The sequence below is a fragment of the Electrona antarctica genome, assembly GCF_951216825.1.
Source record: "Electrona antarctica genome assembly, chromosome: 10".
Lineage (NCBI taxonomy): Eukaryota > Metazoa > Chordata > Actinopteri > Myctophiformes > Myctophidae > Electrona > Electrona antarctica.
This window is the reverse complement of record NC_136791.1, coordinates 8342459-8369586: the sequence shown is the minus strand read 5'-3', so window position 1 is coordinate 8369586 and position 27128 is coordinate 8342459. Positions and strand designations below refer to the sequence as shown.

General features: G+C 43.1%; 1 protein-coding gene across 4 annotated transcripts in view; it reads left to right on the top strand.

Moving 5' to 3' along the window:
- Positions 1-27128, top strand: part of LOC306931175 (neurexin-1a) — a 528074-nt gene that overhangs the window by 488669 nt on the left and 12277 nt on the right. For 2 of the 4 annotated variants that reach the window (XM_079512408.1, XM_079512406.1), the window contains one exon: positions 11521-11599. In XM_079512408.1, the coding sequence (XP_079368534.1) occupies positions 11521-11599 (79 nt within the window). Of the gene's footprint in view, positions 1-11520; positions 11609-27128 lie in introns of all 4 variants that reach the window. The other 2 variants (XM_079512407.1, XM_079512405.1) reach the window with 1 other exon arrangement.

Genomic DNA, 27128 nt, shown 5'->3' with positions numbered 1-27128 from the left:
TATTATTCCTCCAGAGAGGAACATTGCACTTAGCATGAATGTAAGTGCCGTGATCAATGCCCTGTAATTAGACTCTATTAGAAATATTATGTCTGTGTATGCTTGATCATTAGCATTACATTATAACTAATTATTTATATATTTATTTTATTTCTGCTTTACTTAACACAGGTGAGTGCCATTAAGATGGTCGTCTGAGATTACAACATGAAATGAAACCAAAAACACAAATTTCATATTTTTACAGTGTCTACAGCTGCAGACCCCAGTTTTAATGTCTAAAGTAAACTTTTAAAATCTGTGCAGTACAATGATTGTATAGCACCACTGCACCAGTAAGACGCCTGAGGTCGCGTGCACGCATTCGCCTGGGTGACAGCAGACTGCTGGGCGAGCGCTGGCGCATTGGCATGGGGGGGTAAGATCTTTATTTTCGGGCCTGTTAAGAACTCTAGTTTGGGCGCATCTGCACTTATAACTTTGAGGCAGGCCCGTCTAGAGTTTAAATGGACAGGTATCAGTCAAAAGGGAGACATCGAAGAGGAAGGATGGATGGGGAAGGATCAATGGCAGATCTAAGGGTTTGAGGTCAGATGTAAAGTTGCTGGCCAATATTGATGACATCAGGGATTTCCATCCCTGATGATGTCACATTATGAGTATATATTAAAGGAGCATTCAGTGATTTGGAAAAAACCCTGGTCCGCCCCGGTAACAAGATGTGCTCATGCACACTCTACAGTGGGGGAAGTACAACAGACCAACACCATGTGCACCAAGGCCCGCCTCACTCGATCATGATTGGAGGAAGGCCCCTCTCATCCTGATTGGATGAAGGCTTTGCCACCCAAAGCCCAAACCGAAACTAGGGTTTTTTGACCCCAGGGGCTCACTGGGGACAGGGAGGAACTCCTTATATGGTCAGCACACTTTATAGTAGGGAGGATTATCCAAAAAATAAGTGATATTTGAATTAAGTGAAATCACTGAATATACCTTTAATAGAGACGGCACCGGATTTCTCCTCCCATCCACTTGCTCAAAAGCACATGAGGTGATTTCACTCCTCCTTCCGGGTAGGAACAGAGTGCATTCTGGGATGGATAGAGCCAAATCGTGAACGTGCTGGCCGTTGACTATCATTGCACGCGTTCACGTATGAAACAGCGTTCACGTGTCATCACGAACGTGCGCAATGATAGTCAACGCACCAGCAATTGGCCCCAAGCTGCAATACCGAATTCGGTCACTATGTCCATTTCGCCTCAGGGTTTCCTCCGGGTGCCGTCTCTATTAATATATACTCTAAGGTTATGTCATGTGCTCCCTCCCTGATGATGTCACATGCTCCATCCCTGATGATGTCACTTCACGTGCCCTATCACCCTGACCAACCAATCAACACACACACACGGACGGGAAATGCACGATTCCATAGTTAACTGCGACCTTCGTTCGCAACAATACTTGTATTGTATGCATACATATACACTATACAGCAGGGGTGCCCACACTTTTTGACTTGAGAGCTACTTTCAAAATGACCAGCTCGGCAAGATCTACCCACCAAATGTATTATACCATTGCTGAAAATAGTTTAAATATGTACCTGAGGGGGCTTCGGAATAGTAGAGTTTGTGTTACATTCTGTACAGTATAAGACAAATGCACTTGGAATGGGAAATAGAGGGGGATAAATGTTTTTTTTTTTTTTTCGCTTTTTTTTCTTCAATATATTTAAATGAAATACTCTTTAGGGGCATGTCATGTGATCTACCTGCACAGCCTTTGTGGGCACCCCTGCTATACAGCATATGATTATACATGTATTTATGTCCAGGGTAATGTCGTTTTCCATGACAAAAGGCTTTGTGGTTTGTGCGTTCATGCTTAAGCCAGAGAAAGAGAGAGTTGCATTTGGGTTGGTTGTGAGTCTGAGTGCTGCATGCACATTAATCACATTAAAAGTGTTAATGTATCCATTTGTAACTCGTAGCAGTAAGTTAACACGGAGGGTTGTACTGTTATAACCCCTACTGTGTCGTTGTACCGGGTGTGTGAAGTTGCCTTCGAGCGTCTTGTTAGAGTTCTAAAGTGTCTGGGGTGCACTGACACTGCAGGCCTCAAGGAAGATGTATGGCATGATGGGAACGTGGGCCTGACACAGGCCTCAAGGAAGATGTATGGCATGATGCGAACGTGGGTACCAAGGGAAGAGATAGTTTGCCTCAGACCATTCTCTTTTTAATGACACTCTGACACTCAGCCTGAGGTCCAGCGGCTGGAACAGCTGCTTCATGTTAAATAAAGCAGAGTATCTCTCTCTCTCCCTCCCAAATGGCCTCGTGTCTCAACATCACTTAGCAACTGGAAACTTTGCAACCGAAAAAAGAACAGCCGTACGCCATGACCTGCTTCACGCTACGATGTATCCATGTAGACTCGTTAGAAAGATGCAATACTACAGTAATTGTCTAAAAGATAATTGTGGTCTTGGAAATGCCCGGCTTATCTCGCAGGCCAGTACGAAAAGACATTAGATCACTGAGCTTCCAAGTTCCAAGTTCGAATTGGCATCTCACCTTTGAACATGTGAAAAAGATTTGCTTTTATTTTGCTTATTTGGTTTCGTTTTCACATTATTGTTTCAAGGCCATTGGTCAGGGCGGTTCAGTTGTGTTGCACCTGGGTTTTAAAGTTTATACAGTAGTAGCAGATGGAGAAATATCTCTGCCATTGTTCACAGTAGATTATTTAATTATACTATTAGGATTAACATACGGCACTGACTGTAAACAGAACAATGCAATTTAACACTTTTACTCTAACAGTCTCGCTCGATAATAGCAAACATAGTTGATCTCCCTTTCAGTGCTAATTTACACAGAGCTGGGCAGGCCTTGTTTTCATTGTGAATCCAGACCGGAGCTCTGGTGAGCTCCAGATCGTTAGCTCTGTGCCGTCAAAGAAACGCTGTTTTGACCAAAATGCCTTCTGGGACAAGGAATAGGAGATACAGGCGATTGAAAGAAACGGATAGAATGGATTATTATAGCGACGACGATCTAAGATGGGCGATCCAGTGCTGTGCTAACAACACAGCTAGCTAACCGGCTAACGTAAGTAGCATTTTGGCTCGAGCAATCGAACGCGCTATAAAAGCGCAATTTCCGAAGGGCTTCGGCAATGGCGTTAAGTGTTTATCAAAATTAGGCTTCAATTGACAAAGGTCTTCGGCAATGGTGAAAGTATTATTATTTTTTTTTATTTTATTTTTTACATTTTTGAATACTTTAATGATATACCAGGATCCTGTAGATCGGCTATTGTTGCTGAACGTTCGTCTTCGTCTACCACGACATGCCCCCAAGAGGGACATCAGGAGCCGCGTCCATCTGTTTAGTTGCTATAGAACCCCACAATGGAATTCTCATTTAATTTTTAACTATGTTAATGCAGCAGAACATTTCAAACTCGGTGGCAGCTAAATAAATCCATCAGCTCCATCCCCTGTGAGCCGTGCTGGTGCTAATGTCCTTTCCAATGTGCGGGCTTTATCGCTGACAACTATGATGTTGACAGCGAGGCAGACCAGACGTAGGAAGAGCGTGGGCGAGGGTCAGGCAAAATACCACGAGCAGTACTCGCCGCCTTAGAGGACCACACGCCTTCATTATTCAGCTGGGTCTCTATTGAGCATCTGGGGCTAAATTATTCATCAACATCGACCTAGTTGCATGGTGTGAAGTTAGACACTTGGAGGATGACACACCAGCCGTTCCAAGTGCTACTGTACTGTACACTGAGATGGCTGCTATAACGGTGAATGGAAACATGCAGAGAGAGCTATTGTGTTAGAGACAGACGGTGTTCTAACTTCTAACTTCTCGACCCTTGACCGTGCTTTATCTTGTGTTCTTTTGAGTTATTTGTGTTTTAGTTTTATGCAGTTTTTACTTATCCATTCCCTTTAAGACCCGAGGAACCGATTCTAAAAATGTCTTCTAAATCCTTACAGCTTTGTGAAATATGTATGTTGCTACGTATATCAGTGGTGCTCAAAACTTTAATTATGTATTTGGCCCCTCCCATCTCAACATGTTTTGTTCCAAGGATGCCTCCAGAATCAAAGATTTGAGTTAAAAAGGTTTGGTTTAAAGAATATAGGCCTACATTCAAAGATTTGCACAAATGTTCATAGGTTTTTCAAAAATAGCTGACCTGAAAGCTCATGGAGCGGCACAAAGTGACGCACTATGAGCTTGTATATATGAATAGCCAAATTTCAGTATAAAATATAGTAGTTAAAACCTAAAGTGATACAGATTGGTTAATGGGTTAATGTTGGTTCTTCATGTACAGTATGGTGTACAGAGAGGCTTGCTTACATTACGCGGAGGTTCCATGCAAGTGTTCCGACCCTAAATGAGCCGAGCCTGGCCAGACCGTGCTATGCTCCGATGCAAACATGTCGATAAATGTTCTGTGCCTGTATCTTAACCTGGGCCATTCCTGCCTGTGTCTCACCGGAGGCCCTAATGATGTGCTGTTGCCGGAGTGAAGCTGGGAACACAATCTCCTCCCAATTAGGTTTTGTAGACTGCTGCTGTGGTTAGCGCTGGACACTGGGATGGTGCTATAGTGGGAAAGCAATGATGGAATAGAAATAATGGCACCGAGATTGGACAATAAAAATAATCAGAACAATACAAATAAACTGTACAGTATGAACAATGATACAATACTGCTTCTTCTGCTCTCAGAGAATGTGCAGCTTTCATTTTGATATATGGCTACATAACCACAGTGTAATATATACAGTGTATATAATTTTGCTAAATTAAACATTTCCCTTTTTGCTTTTGCAGAGATATCGTTTTCTCTTAAATTAAATAATCACAGCAAATGATGCGTGAACTCTTAACATTGTTAATATTATATGACTGAGCGAGATTTAATAGTGTAACTGAAACATGTACAGTAGAAATTGGAATCATCTGCCTTAGATGAAAATAATATCGACTATAACAGACTCAAATCATCTGCTGTTTAACATTGAGTGGCTTAAATGTAGCAGAGTAGCCGCGTCTATAGCCCAGATTCCCTTTGGATGATCGGGAGATGTTTGATTTCCCATGTGGGACTCCCAGGTTTGAATCCTGGTGGTTACACTGCTGGTGTGACCCAGTCTGGGTTCCCCAGTGTGGACAGGTCAAACTGGGGTGAATGTAGCTCTGCCTATGGCCTAGCAGCCTCCTTTGGCCATGGGCCATTCCCCTTTAGATGAGAGATAGGTTTCATTTACCATGCAGCAGAGCCAGATTTGAATCCAGGCCACACAAAAACATCCTCATCAATAATATTATGAACTAGAAAAAGTGCCCTTCTGGGCACATGTCTCCACCAGGAGGATAGGACTGTGTGAGATGTTTGGCAAAATGTTTAGGAGTAATATAAACATGTTTGCCTTTGATGGCAATTGGATGACTTGAGGCATTTTGTTCCAAAAATGTGTTTTGCAAAAATCAACCTGTTGGTGGCGCTATAACAGGCCAATGTGAAAAGGGTGGGATATATTCCTCAGCCTAGTAAGAAAATGTGTGAAAGATTTCACGTAAATTGCATGCTGCGTTCATGATTTGAGGCTTTTGTTCAAAACGGGGCAATCTTGCAAACTGTGAAAGCCAATTATAGCCAATTAGGATGGAATATGAAATATCGGACAGATCCGACTTGAGCACATGACCATAGAGATACTGTGTAACGATTTGTGAGATTTTTGGACAGAATCTGGAGGAGTAATATCAAAAAATGTGTTTTACAAAAGTCGGCCTCCTGGTGGCGCTATAAAAGGCAGATGCGGAAAATGCAGGTGAAAGGTTTGTCCTTGGCCTCTAGGGAGTGTGCATGCAACGTTTCACGCAGATCGGTGCAGTTTTAGGTAAACAATGTGAAAAGCTGCCTCATGGTGGCGCTATAACAGGCCGTTCTGGAAAATGCAGGGCAGAGGTTCATCGTTGGCATCCAGGGAGTGTGTGTGCAAAGTTTGGCATCGACCGGGTTAACGGTGCCGGAGATTAGCTGGTAACGGACGGACGGAAGGACACACGGACGGACACACACACACACACACACACACACACGGACGGAGTGCAAAACATACTCTCTCCCCATGCCTTCGGCCTGGTGGAGACAATAATTAAGATATTTGTTGTTGGTTGTTCATACTGATTGTTCTGCAACTCAGCTTAAATTACAAGCTGAGTAATTTTTATATATATATATATATAGGCCTGTATATATATATATATATGTGTATGTGTACGGTATGTGTATGTGTATGTGTATGTGTATTTTTTTTTTTACAGTAGCCTATGTTGTTGCTCTATTTTTGATATTATGAAAAATAAATAGCTTTACACCATTTTGCACATACAGTGCATTATTGGACATTTTAGTAATAAGCTGCCCTTTCTATTATTGATAATTACCAAAAGTGCATGTGTGCAAAAATGCAGGGTTTTTTTTTTCTTCGAGGAAAAGCAGAAAAACCCGAAAGGCAAAAAGCAAACGGCCAGCGTATTCCCGGTGGAATACATTACCGGGACAGCAAAGGCATGCCACAGATAAAACCTTCAGATGCCTTCAGTGTCCTCCTGACTTTCAGCTCGTCTCCAAAGAGACGTGTTGTGTGCCAGCGAGCATTCATCAAATTAGACCGGAGAGAAAACAATGTGAGAGAACCCTCGGCTCTCTGCAAAGACATGCCGACAGGTTATCACAGAGAAGGTGCCTCCTGCTCCTGAGCAAGCGGCGCGCGGCATCCTCCCCAAGGAGCAGTCCTCTTCAACTCCCCCCCCCCCCCCCCCCCCTGTCAGGTCAGGATTGAGCGGGGAAAACATGCTTTGGGGAGATGCATCCGTGTTGTATTACATTAAAGACAAGTCCTCCATATTGTCCACATTATGGTTATTATGTGAGTGGCATTGGACGCTGAGGAAGCACAGCAGCAGTGGTGTAGAAATAGCCTGTTTCTGGGGCCGTAGATAACCATAGCCATAGAGCGTCCGGGCAGGATGAGAGTGCTGACTTAAGCACTGCTGTAAACAACGCATGCAGACGATTGGTTTGCCCGAAAGTCCGATTAAGGGGGGGAGGCATTATCAATCCTCCGAGATCGAAAGCTAGCCTGACAGCGCTATAGAAAGCAGTGGGGGTTATTATGGCTGAGTCAGTCTGGGAATTGTGGGTCCACAAAAAACCTTGATGGTTCAATCACTAGCCAAGGTCAGTCAATTTCCTCACTTCAAATGCTTCACTTATTCACACTTTTTTTTTATATGCGCCCCATATATTGTAAGTCGTATTTTGTTTGTCTGACGTTATGCAGTTTAATTTGTGGAATTTAAATGGTTGGAGGTTGAGATGTTTCTGCAATATGTAATCTGTGTATTGCAGTTATACAGTAGCCGTAGATTAAGTGTGGGTTCAGCACTTTTGGATATAGAGCCAGGTTAATGAGGCTTTGCCTGCCCAGGGCCTTTCCCTCCACTTTTTGACAAATGCACTACCTCTGATAAATGAACTACTGATGCAACCTGCTTCAATATTTATCTATAGCACTATATTATCTATAGGTATTACACTGACAGTCAACTTGCGTGCATTGAGCCAATGGATTGCAGCATCCTTTTTTTTTGGGAGGGGGGGACAGGGGGGGGACGCAGGAAATGTGTGACTGAATTATTTTATTGTTGCTGTTGTTATTTTCCGTAGGCATGTTTAATTTAGATGTTTAAATCTCCAATTGACGTTAGATGAAGTCCTCAGTCGCACTGCAGATCATAGCATTTCAATGTCATTTTGAAGCATCTTCTAAGCTACAGTTTTCATCATGCAGGGGTTTTATTGCGTAAGACCCCCCCCCACATACACACACACACCCCGCCCTGTTTACCTCACATCAATTGTCACAGGAGGCATTGGAGAAAGACACCATGAATGGGTAATGTTATTGGATTTCAACCAGGTCATGACCACATCAAAATGTTGACCTACACACTAATCCTGGCTGACAGACACCCATGCCCAGTAACATGTTACATGTGTGCATTCATTTGATTTCAGGAGCTTGCCTCCACAGCACCGACAGGATTCCTTTAAAAAAAATAAGAAAACTGTATCTTGGGTTGATTTATTTTGACGATAGTGCAAAGAAAGATTGGATGTTACAGCCAAAAAACTAGCTTCAGATAGATGTGATACAGCTTCTGTCCATACAATATTAAATAGTCTATTGTGGCTGTCATTATTATTGGTATACAACAGTATAATATATGGACTGTTGTGCCTGCTAATGCGAAGGTGTCACTTAGATTCATGCATAAATCAAAAGGCATATTCATGTATTTTATCCCCTTGTTCAATCACAATACAAAATGTAAACATCATCTCCAGTTCAAAATGAAATTTAACTCGTTGAGCTGTCACATGTATTTTTGGTGCTCACATCAAGACATGAATTATCCCATTTCAGTTGAAATATCCTAATAATAATAATAATAATATAATAAAGATATAGAATATATAAGAACTGAATATAAGTATAGGCGTACTCTCCTTTGTTTCATTGTAAAGTCAGGCCTTTAATGGAAACGTTTCCTTTAAAGACATTCCTAGATATACTGTATATCCATGTTCATTATTTCAATGTCATCCAGGTGACAACGGGTTTAAGACCCCTTAGCTTTGTCTGGCCTAAACGAGGAGACGAGAGGGAAAGTTCTAAATAAGAACAGCGTGTACACCTCCAACTCCTCCAGTCGGTTACTCTGTGGGGAGTTAACCTACATCCACATTACCTCCTCCTCCTCCTCTACGGCTGCCTGGAAATCAGACGGGTGGAGTTGAAGAGAGTTGAAAGAAAAGAACACGGTGAAATCCTTTTGTGTTAATTCAACTGGAATTGCAACCAAATGGACCCCTTGTACAGGTTAATTTGGTTCCATGTATACACTCGTCATAGTTAAAATATAGGTGACATTCAGCTACTACTACTGTACACACTTTTACAAGACCTTTGTTGTATACGGTTCACTATTTCCCTATAATGCTTTTCCTCAATATGGCATGTAGGATTTCTTATGGGGAAAAAAATATTTTACCCGACGACAACAGAAGCTTACTTGGATAATGGCAAGGACGATCAAGGTTATTAAAATGATTATTTCACAATGACAATCTTTTCTTTTTTGGGGGGGGCGGGAATTCCACAACTTTTTACAAGATCTGCGGATGTATAACTTTCTTTTTAGTATTCGTTTTCATAAAATATTTATCTATATACTCTACCCTTTAACACTAAAGGATTGTACTGTGAAGGATGTAAGAGAGGGGAAGAGGGAGAGACAAGGAGAGTGAAGGGGAGCAGAGAGAGGGGAGGTATTGATTCTCGTGCCTCTGCCAACGGTGCAAAGTGTCAAGATCTCCCGCCAGGAAAAACAAATCACATGGCTCAAGTGATGGATGTGGCACTCCAGCATCCGGCAGTTTTGCCATCTGGATGGCCGACACTGTATATCAGCCTCATGCGCAGCAAATTAACCCATTTTGGGCGGGAACCCCTTTTGGTGTTAGCATTATGTTATGCTTTAGCTATTCGAACAAACAGGAAGGTAGGAGCGCACACCAGTAGTGCGGAAGGTGCTGACCGCGGGAGATAAAACTGACTGAGAAAGGAGAGGCCGCACAGCTCGTAGTCACGATGCCAACACATTTTTATTTTTCCATGCTTTAGCTATTGAAAAATAGCAGATCTACAAGCTCATAGCGCGCCACCGAGTGGCGCGCTACGAGCTTGTAGGTCTGCTATTTTTGAACGACTGACATAGAAACATAGCTTTTTCAGAAAACTGTCAGCGTGTAGAAGACATTTTTAGAATCTGATCTCAGGTCAAAATGGGTTAAATTTACATTTGGACGGTTTCCCCGGGTTTCACCCGGCACAGATGTACCGAAAGCAGCCCTCGATCTGCTGCAGCACCACGACTCCCTTAATGGAGCCGATCTATTAGCTGATCCAGGCCTGTGATGTAAAGACGGGTCCGTGTCTGAAAAACATACAAATGACGTTTGCGGCTACTATCAAATCACATTACACGACTCACGACAAATGGATGTCAGGCGTAATGACATCACCTTTAATTCTCCCCGAGACGAGTCGACGCTAATGGACCCGGCAGATGTATTTGGAAGCAGTGGCGAACATGTACAGAATGAAACGATGGCGTAGGCATATGGCATGAATTGGATAAAATCTTATATTCTTGCATCTAAAAAAAAAGAGAGAAAAAAAATCTTCCCCTAGTCCTTTATCTTTCTTGTTTTGCACCTGACAAAAAAACAATTTGTTCCCCTTAGTAAGTTGAACTGAATACTAAACAGCGTCTGGAAGAGTTGAAAAAATAAATTCAGATCGGTGGGACATTTCTTTGTGGCCTTATTTGGGTTTATTTATAACACCCTGATGCTGAAAATTGCAGATCTTCAAGTTTGCAAAGCATCACCCCGCGACACGTTGTGAGTTTATAGATCTGCTATTTTTGCCGCGGCCCACCATTGCAGGACTAAGTATAGCAGAAGAAAGGGAGTATACGTGTGTGAGATGCTAGGCTAACGGTACAGCCAGTCTGTGCCCGGCGGTGCTTAATAACACGAGGGCGAGCATCAGCCCTGAACAGACTGCCAGGCTTAAATGAAACGACCTTTAACGCAGAGCTGATCAGACGGCCCAGGGCAAGACTATAAAAGAACACTGCAGAATAATGTTTTACTTTGTACTTTTTCCACTGGTTCCACTGTTTGCCCTTTTCCTGGTTTCCAAGAGGTTCCAGGATATTGTTTCTTTCTTTTTCTTTTTCTTTTTTTTTGTATCCAATGTCGGATTTCAATTGAGAAAAGGGCCCCAGAAAAATGATTTGGGGTTTTCGGCAGCTGAATAACAAAGTTATTTTATTTTTTTTGTATTCCTTCTTTGCAACCGAGACACAGAATCTGACTCATAGAAGAGGGAGCAATAATATTGATTTTTAACCTCCTAACTCTGCCTTCGCACTTTTTTTTTCAATCTCTCTTTTTTTTCTCGCTTCGTGGCCCTTTGTCCTCTAAATGTCAGAGGTGCGTTTGTGATGGCTTTTAACACTCCCTTGGAGGGGCTTGGGACAGCACACACTGCGGCTCAGAAGCTTAGCGCCACTTGACAACTGCGGCGTGAACTTCAGCCTCGATCGTTCTTATATAATCAAATATCTTCTTTTTTATTTTTTTATTCTGTATGGTCAGCGGTGCCTAAAAAGCGAGTCGACTGTGTCGGCAAATAAATCCAGCAGGCCGTGTCTACTCTGGATTCACTTCTCATCTGCGCTCTTTTTCCACAACCCATACCCTCTAGGGTTCTTGCACCAGGATGACAGCGTTTTACCCCCACTGTAACTCTATCTCTGTCTCTTTGTCCCTTTTCAGACAACAGACGATTTGCTGGTGGCATCGGCGGAGTGTCCGAGCGATGACGAGGACATCGATCCCTGTGAGCCAAGCTCAGGTGGGTTAGGTTAGTCATCTTTTGTTTTATTCTACTTTTCTCTGGGCGTCAGTGTCTGTCTGTCACTCACGGTCCACTCCCACCCAGGAGTTGCATACCAGGGCTAACAAACCACACATGCTGTATGTTGTACATCCTAGGTGTATTCTATGTCCATCGTGGTAGTATTTTTGTCTTATTTCGTCTTTCCGTTAGGTGTCGAGCTCCATCAGCTCATCACGTTTGTCATATCAATATACGCTAGTCTCATACAAATACTACATGCTGTGAGCTTGTAGAACGGCTATTTGTGGCACAGGACACCATATTGTACGACCAAGTATATAAGTCAGGCTTGAGGAAAGCGATGCACTGCACAGTCGTAATTATCAGCCCCCCCCCCCCCCCCCCCCCCCCCCCCCCCACGTGGCACCAACAAATTATATTAATACGTACAAACCCAGAGAGAGTCAGAGGACCATGTGTGAAGACTGTATGTTTAAACACTGAGTAGGGGGTTGTGTGGAAGGGTCCCCATTGTCATTAATTAAATCCAACAAGCAGTGGGGGGTTCATTCTGTTGTTGTTTCATCCATCGTTCTTGAGGCCTGGAAACCCAGGAGCTTAGAGTTCCATATCTTTATTTGGAATACAAACACACAGACGATTATGTGCACACATGATTGTCGCTTAATCAACCAGGTCTAGTCACATCAACACTTTTTTCCAGTCCATGTTTTACAATGTTGCTTAAGGGTACCCGCATACTCCAATCAGAGCACCATCCATATAATTGCGTCATCGTCTGTGTTGCGCGTCATCCCTCCCTTCCTGCACTACAATACATTAGATAATAATTTTAACTGCGTAGTGTGCACAATACCTCCGACAAATCGGGATTACAGTTCAGCATTTTGTTCCTGGCAATGCGGCCAAACCTCCGATCTCTTACCTTGCCACACTTGGAAAGCAATTAAGTATACCGACCCTGGTGCTTACCTAGGAATAAAAGGCTTTTCAAATGCATTCTGGGTGGATTGAGTGCAAAGGAGAACAATTAAGTCCAGACTCAAGGCCCTTCTCTCCATCTGTATGTGCTATTGATCTGTATGTGGTAATAAACCCTCTGCTAAATTAATGTCTGTCCCATAGCAAAGACTGCGTGTTTCTCAGGCTCTTAACAGAAAGACATGGTCAGATCTTACCACTTTTTTCCCTCTCTATTGGGCCAGACTGTCCTACTAAGAGCAGACGTCTGGGCATGGGCAAAATAGGCTAATATGCCAAGGGTGCTTATTATTGCATCATGTTGCATCCCATTGACTATTATTCATATGGCCCATTTTACTCTCGCCTCATTCACGGGAGTGTCTCTTATAGGAACTCTTAATAGGCACCGCCAACGTGCTGTACATGCGGGCTGTCTCTGTCAAGCAGCGCACGCAGGAGATGGGGGTCTGTGTGTACTGAATCACGTTAAGCAGTTTGCATTATCCTAGTCGACGACAAGGTCATCTGACAAAACATCAGTTGCAAGCTGTGTGATGCTCCGAGACACGTGCTCCCCGAGCAGAGTATCCCTTCTCCGTCTGTGATCATTGGGAAGGGATTTGACACCACCAGAGCTGTGGGCTCCCAGGGTGGCAGCTGTCTAACACTGTATCCTGATTAATATCTACGTTCAGGGCCATCCACACACCCTGCCAAAGCGCTCAGCGCTGGATCTCTTGACGGTGATATGTGGCCATGCATAAAGAACTGGATCCACTGTCCATGGTATAGCACTACTTTCTCAAGTTACCATTAAAATTACAGCAATATTATAGACTCACTCGAGTTCTAGGAGCTGAAAAGCTCTGCTCGCCCTCATCCCCATCACTACGCCTCCAGCATGAGTTCATTTTAGGAGGACAATACAGTATCGCCAAGTGATTCCAAGAGGAGAGCTCGGAGGCGGACAATTCTCAGAGCTGTCTCTGGCACACGGTCAGCTCTGGATCTAGCCCAGTTTGGAACCTCACTCTATGGTGTTTACTCCGAGAAGAGGTTCCGAATAGAGGTATCTCTGCATCGGTAGAAAGGGGGTTGTACAGGTAAAATGAAAGTCATTCTTTTTAGACAGGGGTGAAACAATTAACCGCTTAAATAGCTTATGAAGTCAGCCAGTACCCCTAAAAAATATACTTATCATCTGTAGCTTGTTACCAATGCAGGGATACCTCCATACGGAACCTCTTCTCAGAGCAAACAGCGTTTCCAAACGGGGCGACTACTAGATGAAATAGTAGAGCACTGGATCCTTGGTCCATGGTGGTCTCAATCAGCCACAGAGAGACACTGATCAGGGAACTTGCCAATTGCGGTGCTTTATTTCTCTTACCCCTGGAAGCCACGGCAGGCCAGAGGCACCAGCAGAGCTAATCTTCCAACAGGACCCATATTAAATCACCCTGCAGCAAATTGAACCCCCTCCCACCGCCACCACCGCCACCACCGCCACCACCACCCTTTTTGATTATGAAAGTTGATTTGATTAATCTCTTTCCATTATTAGCTGGGAAGAAAAACATGCAGCGTGCGTTCCATGCACCTACCTACCACCTACTGTACTTTCAGTACACTTGAAATTAATTATTTATCCTGGTGCTGCCTTTACACCGCACACCTTTCACTACTCTGTGAACAAATGGGTAAAAATGAACCAATTTCGGGTACATTTTTACACTCAAGTTATATTCACACCCTGGGTTTTGCTGTGTACTTTGACTCTGACCTGAATGTAGGCTACATACAACTATCTTCTATAGGCTACCTTGTTCCAGTGAAAGCACCAACCTTTTCCTGAGGATTGTGTTTGGAACAGGTGGTTTCCTGGGTGGTTATCGGCTTAATATTTCCCTTTCCTGCCCTGCGTCTTTACTCTGGTGTTGTGCTGCCAGCTGGTGCCCACTGGCCCATATCCAAGGTTAGGACTCTCAATTGCCTTTGCGCCTCATCAAATGCTTTTGTTCCTCTCCGCGTTGCACTCTCCACAGATAGTATTCCATGTTTAGTATTTGAACCAAGGTCGACTGGCAGAAGAATACAGTGTGCGTCCAGATGTCTGGCCAGGAGAGATTTCCAGTGAGAGTAGACGGTAAATACTGGCACACTGAACCTGCAAGATCTCCATTTTCAATTTCCATTCTCTTTTGTCCAAGTCAACGAGGACACTGCTTGTTTTAAGAAGAATGGCTCGGATACACAGACTGTAACTTTGGGTTGTTACTCTCTAAATCTTTACTGGAGAACAATACTCTCCATGCATCATGCCGACAAAAAAATTTTCCCTGTTCTGTCTCTGCTCTTAGAATAAATAATATACCCTCCCCGTGAACGGGCACTTCTCTAATCTTAGCCACTATTTCCGAGCACATGCAGCGCATTTACTATACAGTACATTTTCCACGTACCACTGGGATAAGTTGCTTATTTTGCTGATGCTTGCACATTTCCCGTTTTCGTCATTAATTATGTAATATGCAGTCATGAAATGCACACGGTCACAGAGATGAGCCTCTTATCAGAGCTAAGTAAACAGCGGGGCGGGCTCAGACTGAGAGAATTCTATCATATACGCCCCACTACATTTCACAAATAACCTCTCGCTACCTTTATTCAGCTCCAATATGCCCTGGCCGGGTTAAGGTTAATCGTCTATCTTTCTCCTCAGCTGGTCTTCTCTATTCAGTCTCTGTCCTCAAGCGTTTTACAGTGGCATTAGCAGCTGCAGCTGCCAAAGTGTTTGACATTTTGTTCAAATAGATTTACTTTATAAGTGGAGAACAAATGCGTAAGAGCAAAACGATAATTCAAATGGCAAAATGGCAACTCTGTTGCTCGGGCCAATGGCAATAGCAAGAACGTGCCTAGGAAGTAAAAAAAAACAATCATAGTAAGTTATTGTTTTAAAAGTGCCTCTGGATTGACTGAAACACTGAGAGCACTGGGGTTGCTTAAGAGGTCACTGCCCCCATAATATTGGACATTCAATCATAGCCAGCTGGCTCTCTCTCTGCGTGTTCATACACCCATAAGGTTCTGTAAAGGGTCCGTTTTTACACTCAGAGTAAAATTGACACTTGAGTATTTATAGTTTCCCTTGCTGTGTATAATGGTGCACTCTGCACCAACAAGGCACCCACCCCCCCACCCCCTCCCAGAAAACAGTTTATGATAACATTTTAGTCCAAAAAATATGCCCTGTCAGTAACTCTATATTGATTCATTTCACATAATATAATATGACATTTCAGTTCCGCCCCTTATTTTGGTCGGCCAATGAAATGATATACTGAAACGTCTGTGTCACCGCATATACGGTACTAGTCCCGGAGGCATGGTTATGTGCAGATGTCGGTTGGTGGAAAGAATATATTACCAGGCGTCTACAAAGTGATCATGTTCAGCAGTGCCTGTTCTATTTCTCGCAGTTAACGTGAATTTGTTTGACAATTTATTAAATGTTCCCATTTTTTTTTTTTTGTTTCACGCACACACAGTCTCTGATTGAAGATTATCCCATTCAGGCCTGACGTCGAAATTTAAAAAAAAAAAGTTTTCTAAATCATGACAATTTTCGGAAAGATTTGAGGCACATTTTAACGATTTTTCAAAAATAGCAGACCTACAAGTTCATAGCGCGCCACTCGGTGGCGCGCTATGAGCTTGTAGATCTGCTATTTTTCAATAGCTAAATTATAACATAATGTTTAAAACGCTAACGCTAACGTGACATGGATGCGTTCCAGGTATCAATGGATTATACACACAAGCCCCTCTGCAGAGTGCAGATCCCGTCTCAAATGAAATGTGGGTTCTGTCTGTGACAAAACAGGATTTATACACACACGCCTGAGCCACTGTCATATTTTCCTATTCACTGCACTCTCGTCCACATCTTTATATTTTATATATTTATTATATTTTCAATTATTTTCAATTTTCCTGCCACCCATCTTTTTGCCAATGTGACGTTGACGCTAACACATTGTGTCTGTTCATTAGTCTAAGTAGGGCATGACAGATTCTGCCTACCCAAGAAAAGAAAAGGAGCTTGGCAGGAGGCCAGTGGTGTTTTAAAAATAGGCCAATAGTAGAGGTGGTTCCCAGATTACCAATCAGTCGAATTATGTTCTGCAGACACACTAAACAACAAAGAAAATTCCATCTTTTTTATTGCCCTATTTCCCCCCCACCCCACCCCCGTCATAAAGGCTGTGATCCATGCAGTCCACATTACTGTATTTCCTGTGCCAGAGGAATACTGTAATGGTCTAATAACATTAGACTCGCAAAGCCAGCCTCCCAATCTCCACTTTGCTCATCGTGTATCATCTCTGAGATAATAACGCGATGAGCAAAGTGAGATTTGCAGCACAGTTTTCAAGATTTTGATATATTACATTGTAATAATATATCAAAATCATATATCAAAATCTTGAAAACGGTGCGTTTGAGATTTAACCACATGGGCATCCTTAACCCATTTTGGGCGGGAACCCCTTTTGGTGTTAGCATTATGTTATGCTTTAGCTATTGAAAAATAGCAGATCTACAAGCTCATAGCGCGCCACCGAGTGGCGCGCTATGAGCTTGTAGGTCTGCTATTTTTGAAAAATCGAAGAACGACTGACATAGAAACATAGCTTTTTCAGAAAACTGTCAGGATGTAGAAGACATTTTTAGAATCTGATCTCAGGTCAAAATGGGTCAAACGGGGCATGTCATAATAATAGGGGAACATTCACCGGAAATTGGTGAACACTCCATGAATATATCTGCAAGCTCACAACACGTTGTAATGTATCGCAACATGATGCGTTCTGAACCGTGTTGAGGGGGGGATTTTGGCCGGGACCTGCAAATATAGACCCCTGGGATGCCCTAGCCAACTGAAGTAGACTATAGGGTTAAATGGTTATGCTTAATATATTGTTATTTGTACAAGTCGAGTGGTGTGACCCAGCCCTGTCCAAGTCGAACCCCGTGGGAATCAGTTATAATCTATTTCAAAATAGTTTCTACTTTGAAAATGCCGCATGTTGATGAATCATGTTGGCATGCTATCCAGGGCATGTTCCTTGCTGAACCCACATTCGTCATAATGTACTGCTATACACAAGTATAGGCCTACAATGTCAGGTCGCATTGGCCCCTTTTCCACCAAAATAACTAGAACTGGTTCCGTTCTTTATTCTTTATGATGGTTTATATCACATCTGCATCTTCCAACCTGAAAAGTGACACGGTCACTTTTGGTCCCATCTTCAGGGCAAGAAGAAGTATTTTTGATGGGGCAGCAATCGGCAATGAAACACAAATGTTTGGTCAAACCATGTGACTCCCATTGGAATTGCATTGTGGCAGCCATTAATCACAGACGGAACACAGCACATTTGTTTGATACGTGTGTATGAGGCCTTAGGGATCTGAACCAATTAATTTGGTTCAAAATCAGTGGAAATGTGTGTGCATAAAAAAAGGAGAACATTAGGAATTAGTCCTAATTTGATTTGAAATATCACTGTATTTAGACTTTATGGTGTTGACATATAGTACTGCATAACACTGCAACAAATTGTGTTTTAAACATAATGTTATCATTTAGCTATTGAAAAATAGCAGATCTACAAGCTCATAGCGCGCCACCGAGTGGCGCGCTATGAACTTGTAGGTCTGCTATTTTTGAAAAATCGTTAAAATGTGCCTCAAATCTTTCAGAAAATTGTCATGATTTAGAAAACATTTCGTGAAGGTGAGACCTACGTTTTGATTCTAAATTTGCAATGGAAGGTTGTTGTTGCCTTAAATGTGTGAGCAGAATGAGAGTAATTCTCTATCAATACAAAAGTCTAACCTTCAGATGGAGGTGGGGGTGTAACATGAACTCAAGAATAAGAAATGAATAGCAAGTCGGCAACACAAGGTTCTGCAACCCAGAAAAACGCATCAGTGTTCATTTATCCATTTGTAACTCCGGATGTACAAATGTAACCATTTGTTTAATTTGTACAGGCTCACATTGAAGATATTTCCTTTTACTCAATACAGTGTTTGTTGATACAGAGTGAAAGCAACAGCAACGCACGATGCCTACAGCACTCCTTTATATCTACGGCTTTTGTAGGAAGACAAATATAAAAGTGCAGCCGTACCTTTTCCTGGGAAAACAAGACAGACAACCTCTATTCATTCTCCCTTGGCCTTCATTTCATGCTCACTGGGCTCTCTACTGTATATATTCATCTCCCAGCCTGTGAGTGTCAGCCGAGGAACTATGGGGTTCACACACGCCCACTGCCAGCAGAGTGAGCAGACAGACAGAACTATGGGGTTCACACACGCCCACTGCCAGCAGAGTGAGCAGACAGACAGAACTATGGGGTTCACACACGCCCACTGCCAGCAGAGTGAGCAGACAGACACACTCATGGAGGAACTATGGGGTTCACACACGCCCACTGCCAGCAGAGTGAGCAGACAGACACACTCATGGAACTATGGGGTTCACACACACCCACTGCCAGCAGAGTGAGCAGACAGACAGAACTATGGGGTTCACACACGCCCACTGCCAGCAGAGTGAGCAGACAGACACACTCATGGAGGAACTATGGGGTTCACACACGCCCACTGCCAGCAGAGTGAGCAGACAGACAGAACTATGGGGTTCACACACGCCCACTGCCAGCAGAGTGAGCAGACAGACACACTCATGGAGGAACTATGGGGTTCACACACGCCCACTGCCAGCAGAGTGAGCAGACAGACACACTCATGGAGGAACTATGGGGTTCACACACGCCCACTGCCAGCAGAGTGAGCAGACAGACACACTCATGGAGGAACTATGGGGTTCACACACGCCCACTGCCAGCAGAGTGAGCAGAGAGACACACTCATGGAACTAGAAAGGTCGCAATTTAAAAAAATTGCAAAGTGTGGTTGCCGCAGTGGCTTACATATGCCCCTCCCACTAATATTGCCAGCCAATTACAATGTCACGTCACCCCTGCGATCATGCGTAAGTAATTCGGAGGGGATTTATCCCCCAAAAATCATGTTTTTGCACCATACGGTTACGTTTTTGGCATTTGCGGCACCCCCTATGGATGAAAATAGAATTGCTTTTGGAACTTGGTTGATTGAACCACTCACGACATGTGATTCAAATTTGGGATGGATTGGACATTCCGATTTTAGGCATTTTTTGTAAAATAGGCCCCTCCCGCTAACTCCGGACGACGATTAAGGCCGAACGATACGGACAAAAAAAATTCAACAAATCTGAAAAAAATGTAAACGCGGTCCGATAGGTCCAGAGATCATGTGTACCGATTTCTGTGAGATTCGGACAAAATCTGTAGAATCAGAAAATAAAAGTGTGTTTTGAAGAAAATTCAAAATGGCGGAAAATCTATCCTGACGCAAATGGGCGTGGCCTATATGGGGAGATGCGTCATGGCCCAAGGAATCCAGGGAAAAAATGATTTTGATTTTACGACCTACGGTTCAAGAGTTATAAGCCAAAACGTAAAGTGGGCTGTTATAGCGCCACCATGAGGCCGACCGATATAATTATAAGTTCATTCATTTTAGTAAGTATTACGAATTATCCCTCCAAGTTTTGTAACTATAGGCCTTTACGAAGAAAAAATACTTGAACGTGATTTTTTGCATTTTCCCATTCATGTCAATGGGGAAATTTAATTCACTAATACATTCATATCAATTAAACTATACAATATTTCTCTTAGCAATGAGCAAGCACACCATTCGGTCAATTTGACATATGGGTCAAGTGCGTACAGTCAAAACTGTTGCAGGAGTAGCGTGTCAAAAAAAGTCTTACTCCAGTAAAAAGAAAGAAAGAAATAAAGTGTTACAATTACAATAGTCTGGTTGCCCTAGGGCAACCACACTAACTATGGGGTTCACACACGCCCACTGCCAGCAGAGTGAGCAGACAGACAGGAACTATGGGGTTCACACACGCCCACTGCCAGCAGAGTGAGCAGACAGACAGGAACTATGGGGTTCACACACGCCCACTGCCAGCAGAGTGAGCAGACAGACAGGAACTATGGGGTTCACACACGCCCACTGCCAGCAGAGTGAGCAGACAGACAGGAACTATGGGGTTCACACACGCCCACTGCCAGCAGAGTGAGCAGACAGAAAACACTCACGCCAGCCATGTCGCAAGTACAGGACGGGTTGCATCACTTCTCCAGGACACTCGGATAATTAAAGCGAGGGAAGGATTTAATAAGTGTTTTTTTGGCCCTATATTGCAGCAGTTGATACAGTGACCCGTCTGCAGACTGATCCGCAGCTCGGTGACGGCTCTCTGACAGCTGGTGATTATGGCTGGATATCATGTGAAGAGAGAAGACGCGGTGGTGTAATGCTAATCTGCCTGAATTACGGCAGTGTCAGTGAGCATGTCAACTATAGCCTGCTGGGTCTCGGAAGACCTCCCACATCCGCGCGTCCCTTAAGCTCTTGTGGATGCACCGTGTATTACAGTGTGGGTGCAGTGTGTATTGCCATACTGTATACTGCTTGCTAACATGAGTATACATTATTTATTAGTTATGTAATTACATCAGAGGGACAGCGCAGTGGCGTGCACAGACATTTAGAAGGGCAGGTGCTCAAGGAAAAAAAAGGGCACCTTGTGCAGCGCGTGGAACCGGCTGGTTGCCTTAATAGTGCAGTGAGATTTATAGATTCTGGGGCCTACATAATATATTATAAGCTTTTTATTAAGAATTGAGGTCCACATACAGTGTACACTGTACAAAACAAATACAAAATAAAAATAAAAGTTTTTTCTTTTTTTTTAAAGGGCACATTGCCAAAAGGGCAGGGGGTGCTCTAGCACCCCCTAGTGTATATCTGTGCACTCCACTGGGACTGCGCATGTCAGATATTTTGGAGGCCAGACTGAGATGGTTTGGACATGTACAGAGGAGGGATAGTGAGTATATCGGTAGAAGGATGTTGAGGTTAGAACTGCCAGGCAGGAGGCCTAGAGGAAGACCAAAGATTAGATTGAATGGATGTGGAGGCAGAGGACAGGGTGACATGGAGGCAGATGATTCGCTGTGGTGACCCCTGAAGGGAAAAGCCGAAAGGAAAAGAAGAAGATGTAATTAGTCATTAAAGCTGCAATCTTATTTAAATCAGTGGTCCTTGAGGTCGTTCCAGGTGGTTCCCAGTTAAACATAAATGATGGAGAGTTGGTAACCAAATGGACCCTTACGGTTCTATTTGGTTTCATTTTACGCCCTCAAGAGTTAAATTATTGTTAAACATTTGCATTACTTAATTTACAAGCCTGTGGCTTAAATGCAGATTAAGTAATGGACCTTAGCATGAAAAGGGTTGAAAACCACTGATTTAAATGAATAAAATGATATTATTCTAACCAACCTGCATGGTAGAGTATGTTGCAATATAACTACGGTTGTCCCGATCCGATCACATGTGATCGGAACATCCGTAGTATCAATATTATATCCATATCATGATATTTGACTTGTGTGTTCCATGAAAATATAAATATCGGATCGGGAAAAATCGATATCTGTAGATACTCAAAATGAAAATGATCGGAATCGGATCGGGAGCAAAATAACGTGATCGGGACAACCCTAAATATAACTATTTTATTTTTATTTATTTTTAACCTTTATTTAACCAGTAAAATCACATTGAGACCATAGTCTCTTTTACAAGTGCGCACTGGCCAAGAGACTACCATGTCTGCTGTGGTTGGAGGTGGTCTCCCAACTCTTCCATTGAGACATAACTATAACTACCATGTCTGCTGTGGTTGGAGGTGGTCTCCCAACTCTTCCATTGAGACATAACTATAACTACCATGTCTGCTGTGGTTGGAGGTGGTCTCCCAACTCTTCCATTGAGACATAACTATAACTACCATGTCTGCTGTGGTTGGAGGTGGTCTCCCAACTCTTCCATTGAGACATAACTATAACTACCATGTCTGCTGTGGTTGGAGGTGGTCTCCCAACTCTTCCATGTCTGCTGTGGTTGGAGGTGGTCTCCCAACTCTTCCATTGAGACATAACTATAACTACCATGTCTGCTGTGGTTGGAGGTGGTCTCCCAACTCTTCCATGTCTGCTGTGGTTGGAGGTGGTCTCCCAACTCTTCCATGTCTGCTGTGGTTGGAGGTGGTCTCCCAACTCTTCCATGTCTGCTGTGGTTGGAGGTGGTCTCCCAACTCTTCCATTGAGACATAACTATAACTACCATGTCTGCTGTGGTTGGAGGTGGTCTCCCAACTCTTCCATGTCTGCTGTGGTTGGAGGTGGTCTCCCAACTCTTCCATGTCTGCTGTGGTTGGAGGTGGTCTCCCAACTCTTCCATGTCTGCTGTGGTTGGAGGTGGTCTCCCAACTCTTCCATTGAGACATAACTATAACTACCATGTCTGCTGTGGTTGGAGGTGGTCTCCCAACTCTTCCATTGAGACATAACTATAACTACCATGTCTGCTGTGGTTGGAGGTGGTCTCCCAACTCTTCCATGTCTGCTGTGGTTGGAGGTGGTCTCCCAACTCTTCCATGTCTGCTGTGGTTGGAGGTGGTCTCCCAACTCTTCCATGTCTGCTGTGGTTGGAGGTGGTCTCCCAACTCTTCCATTGAGACATAACTATAACTACCATGTCTGCTGTGGTTGGAGGTGGTCTCCCAACTCTTCCATGTCTGCTGTGGTTGGAGGTGGTCTCCCAACTCTTCCATGTCTGCTGTGGTTGGAGGTGGTCTCCCAACTCTTCCATGTCTGCTGTGGGTGGAGGTGGTCTCCCAACTCTTCCATGTCTGCTGTGGGTGGAGGTGGTCTCCCAACTCTTCCATGTCTGCTGTGGTTGGAGGTGGTCTCCCACCTCTTCCATTGAGAAATGTCTACCCTGGTGTGGGAGTAGGACACCCACTGGCTGACACAACGTCATCTGTCTTTATTGTAGATTGGACGTTGTTGCATTCATCTCTCTGTCGGGTGACGAGGAGACGATCGTGGACACATAGCTAAATAATTGTAGCTTCATGTCCTCATTTTTGCATGCCTTATTCTGTATACACATTATATAAGATATACTAGTTTGCATCTCAATAAGCCTATAATGTATGCCTACTTACTTATTTATTTATACTCCTCAACTCCCAACCATCTCTGACCCTCTGCTTACCCAGCGACACCCTCCTCCCTCTCTACCCCACGCACGCACTCACGCACGCACGCATACATGCACATACATACAGATGTATACAAAACGTTTGAGGGCATTAAATTGACTACACTCTTCCCATAATATCTCCTTTACCCCACCCCTAACTCCAACTCTAACCATATGAAATTCAGTCAAATCCAATGGGAGATACCAATTGTGTCCCCAATTCGACAATATTTCCTGACATCATAGGCCACACTTAGGGCCAATTTTGTCCTCAAATATAGCCTAGGTCAGAAACAGACACGGACATGCACGGACATGCACACATACACATTCACATACCGACGTGGCTTCGTACAACCATCAATATGTATGGTATACTGTGCACTATAGTATTATTGGGCACTATATCATAAAACAAAAATCCTGTATTTTGTATGTTAGTTACTGTATGTATACTACTCTATGTGCTTCTGCAATTGCCCTTCTGGGATACATAAATGTAACTGAATTGAAATACAGTGCTAGTAGTGATCAGTAAGTAGTGTCACCTAAACCCTTTTCATCCTTTGCTCAGTGTAGGGGCGGTTAAGAATGACACAAGAATAGTTACTCTCCTGTGCTTAATTAATGGTTAATTAAGATAACCACATTAATAACAAAAATTACATTTTAATAATCATGCTAACAAGCAGCTAATTGGCAACTTAAGTTGCCCTATGTTACAGTTCACTGTACTGTGGTGTCGTGCATCGCAATATATTTTTTAATGACTTTCACCTATAAATCCCCAAATTGGGACACCGGGTTGAAAGTGGTTAATGGTTAACATGTGTACCTTTAAGTTGCCCTATGTTACAGTTCACTGTACAGTGGTGTCGTGCATCGCAATATATTTTTTAATGACTTTCACCTATAAATCCCCAAATTGGGACACTGGGTTTAAAGTGGTTAATGGTTAACATGTGTACCTTAACCCATTCTGTACGGGAACTCCTTTTGGTGTTTTAACTAAGCATTATGTTATACTTTAGCTATTGAAAAATAGCAGATCTACAAGCTCATAGCGCGCCACCGAGTGGCGCGCTACGAGCTTGTAGGTCTGCTATTTTTTTTTAAATCGTGAAAATGTGGCGCAAATCTTTGAATATGAATGATTGTCAGGATTTAGAAGGCATTTGTAGAATCGTCCTCATAGGTCTAAATGGGTTAAAATAGAAGTGTTACCGTAGATAACATTCCCACTACAGCTCGCGCACACATAGTGTGCGCGAGCTGTAGTGGGAATGATAAATATTTACGACGAATCCATGTGTACGGCATGCATCTCCTATACTGATTAATCACCATCAATCCCACTGAATGAAAGGTCAGATCACACTGTGTCCATTCATTATGTTGTAAAGCAGGCCTGGCTGCTCCATTACCTCACTACAAGCCCTGACGCTCACCTGAAGCGTGTTCTCCTCCTCCCCGGCGCCGCGTCGCCCCCATCCCAACCCCATACTCGCCCCACGTTTGCAAATTACCAAACAAATGAACCTTTTCGCCGGAGACAAATGAGGAGAAATTGTCTTCAAAGAGGAACATTTATTTAAATCCCGGGCTGACAGGGTGGAATCTGTGATCCCATTCCTCTCCTTCAGAGCGAGTGGTGAACAGAGGTGGCGGAGCCAAGAACCACATCAGGCATTTCAAAGTCATTTAAATGAGCGGTCCCACTGCACCAGTGCTAATATCTCTCTGAGCTTTTTTTTTTGCCTCTTGTATCCACGGCAAAGGATCCAGGGACACGATTAACCACTTGAGCCCTGTTATTATAAAACAAAATAAAAAAAATCCAAACAATTGCAACAAAAAATAAATAAATTTGCACTATACAGTCAAAAGAATGTCCAAAAATAATTCTACATGTTTTTAACCCATTTTGGGCGGAAATCCCTTTTGGTGTTAGCATTATGTTATGCTTTAGCTATTGAACAATGGCGCGCTACGAGCTTGTAGGTCTGCTATTTTTGAAAAATTGAAGAACGACTGACATAGAAACATAGCTTTTTCAGAAAACTGTCAGGATGTAGAAGACATTTTTAGAATCTGATCTCAGGTCAGAATGGGTTAAATGAGCGGTCCCACTGCACCAGTGCTAATATCTCTCTGAGCTTTTTTTTTTGCCTCTTGTATCCACGGCAAAGGATCCAGGGACACGATTAACCACTTGAGCCCTGTTATTATAAAACAAAATAAAAAAAATCCAACAATTGCAACAAAAAATACAATAAATTGCACTATACAGTCAAAAGAATGTCCAAAAATAATTCCATATGTTTTTAATGACGCGGCCACATTAGAGCTGACTGTTAAACATTTTAAATGAGCGGTCCCACTGCAAAGGATCCAGGGACACGATTAACCACTTGAGCCCCCTGTTATTATAAAACAAAATTAAAAAAATCCAACAATTGCAACAAAAAATAAATAAATTGCACTATACAGTCAAAATAATGTCCAAAAATAATTCCATATGTTTTTAATGACACGACCACATTAGAGCTGACTGTTAAACATTTTAATAACCTCTTCCACAACCAGAAAATGGGCCGTTGGTTCCTCATAGTCATATCATGGTTGTGTGTATAATAGTATTATAATATTGTGAATTTATCTATCTATGACTGCACTTTTGGGTTCTTGTTGGCTATGTTATTTGCATCAACACGGACAGAGGAAGGTGTCGCACCCTACGGACACTATAAAATGTGACACTTCTGTTGTTGACAGCCATAGTATAACGCTGACGAAGGCTATACGCCGAAACGCGTACGTCGTGCGGTCTGCTCTGCAGCATACTGTGCGAATATAAAATAATAAAAAGTGCCTTAAACCAAATGACATGTCCGTGAGGGCTGGTATTCTCTCCTTAGAGAATGTCTTGTAAAAATATCATGGTTGCAGCCTTTCATCGGTGTCCATCTTCATAAACACATCCTGGCCACGCTTTCATTGCTTTGATCACTAACATTCATGGATGGGAGAATGATGGAGTATCTAACATGCTTCCACGCCGTTTCTCTCCCACCGAAATTCCACCTGGCCCTGGCAAAAAGTAAATGATTTGTGACTAAATGGCTGAAACATTAACCACAGCCTCTGCAAATAACGCAGGGCGTTTATGATGGCCAAGGATATGTGTCACGGTGACACACGTCGTCTCGCGCTCTCGGATGCGATGGAGATACGAAAGCTTCTTCGTATCATGGCTTTTCAGTCACGCCACTGTGCTCTTGCAAAAAAAGTGAACCCACCC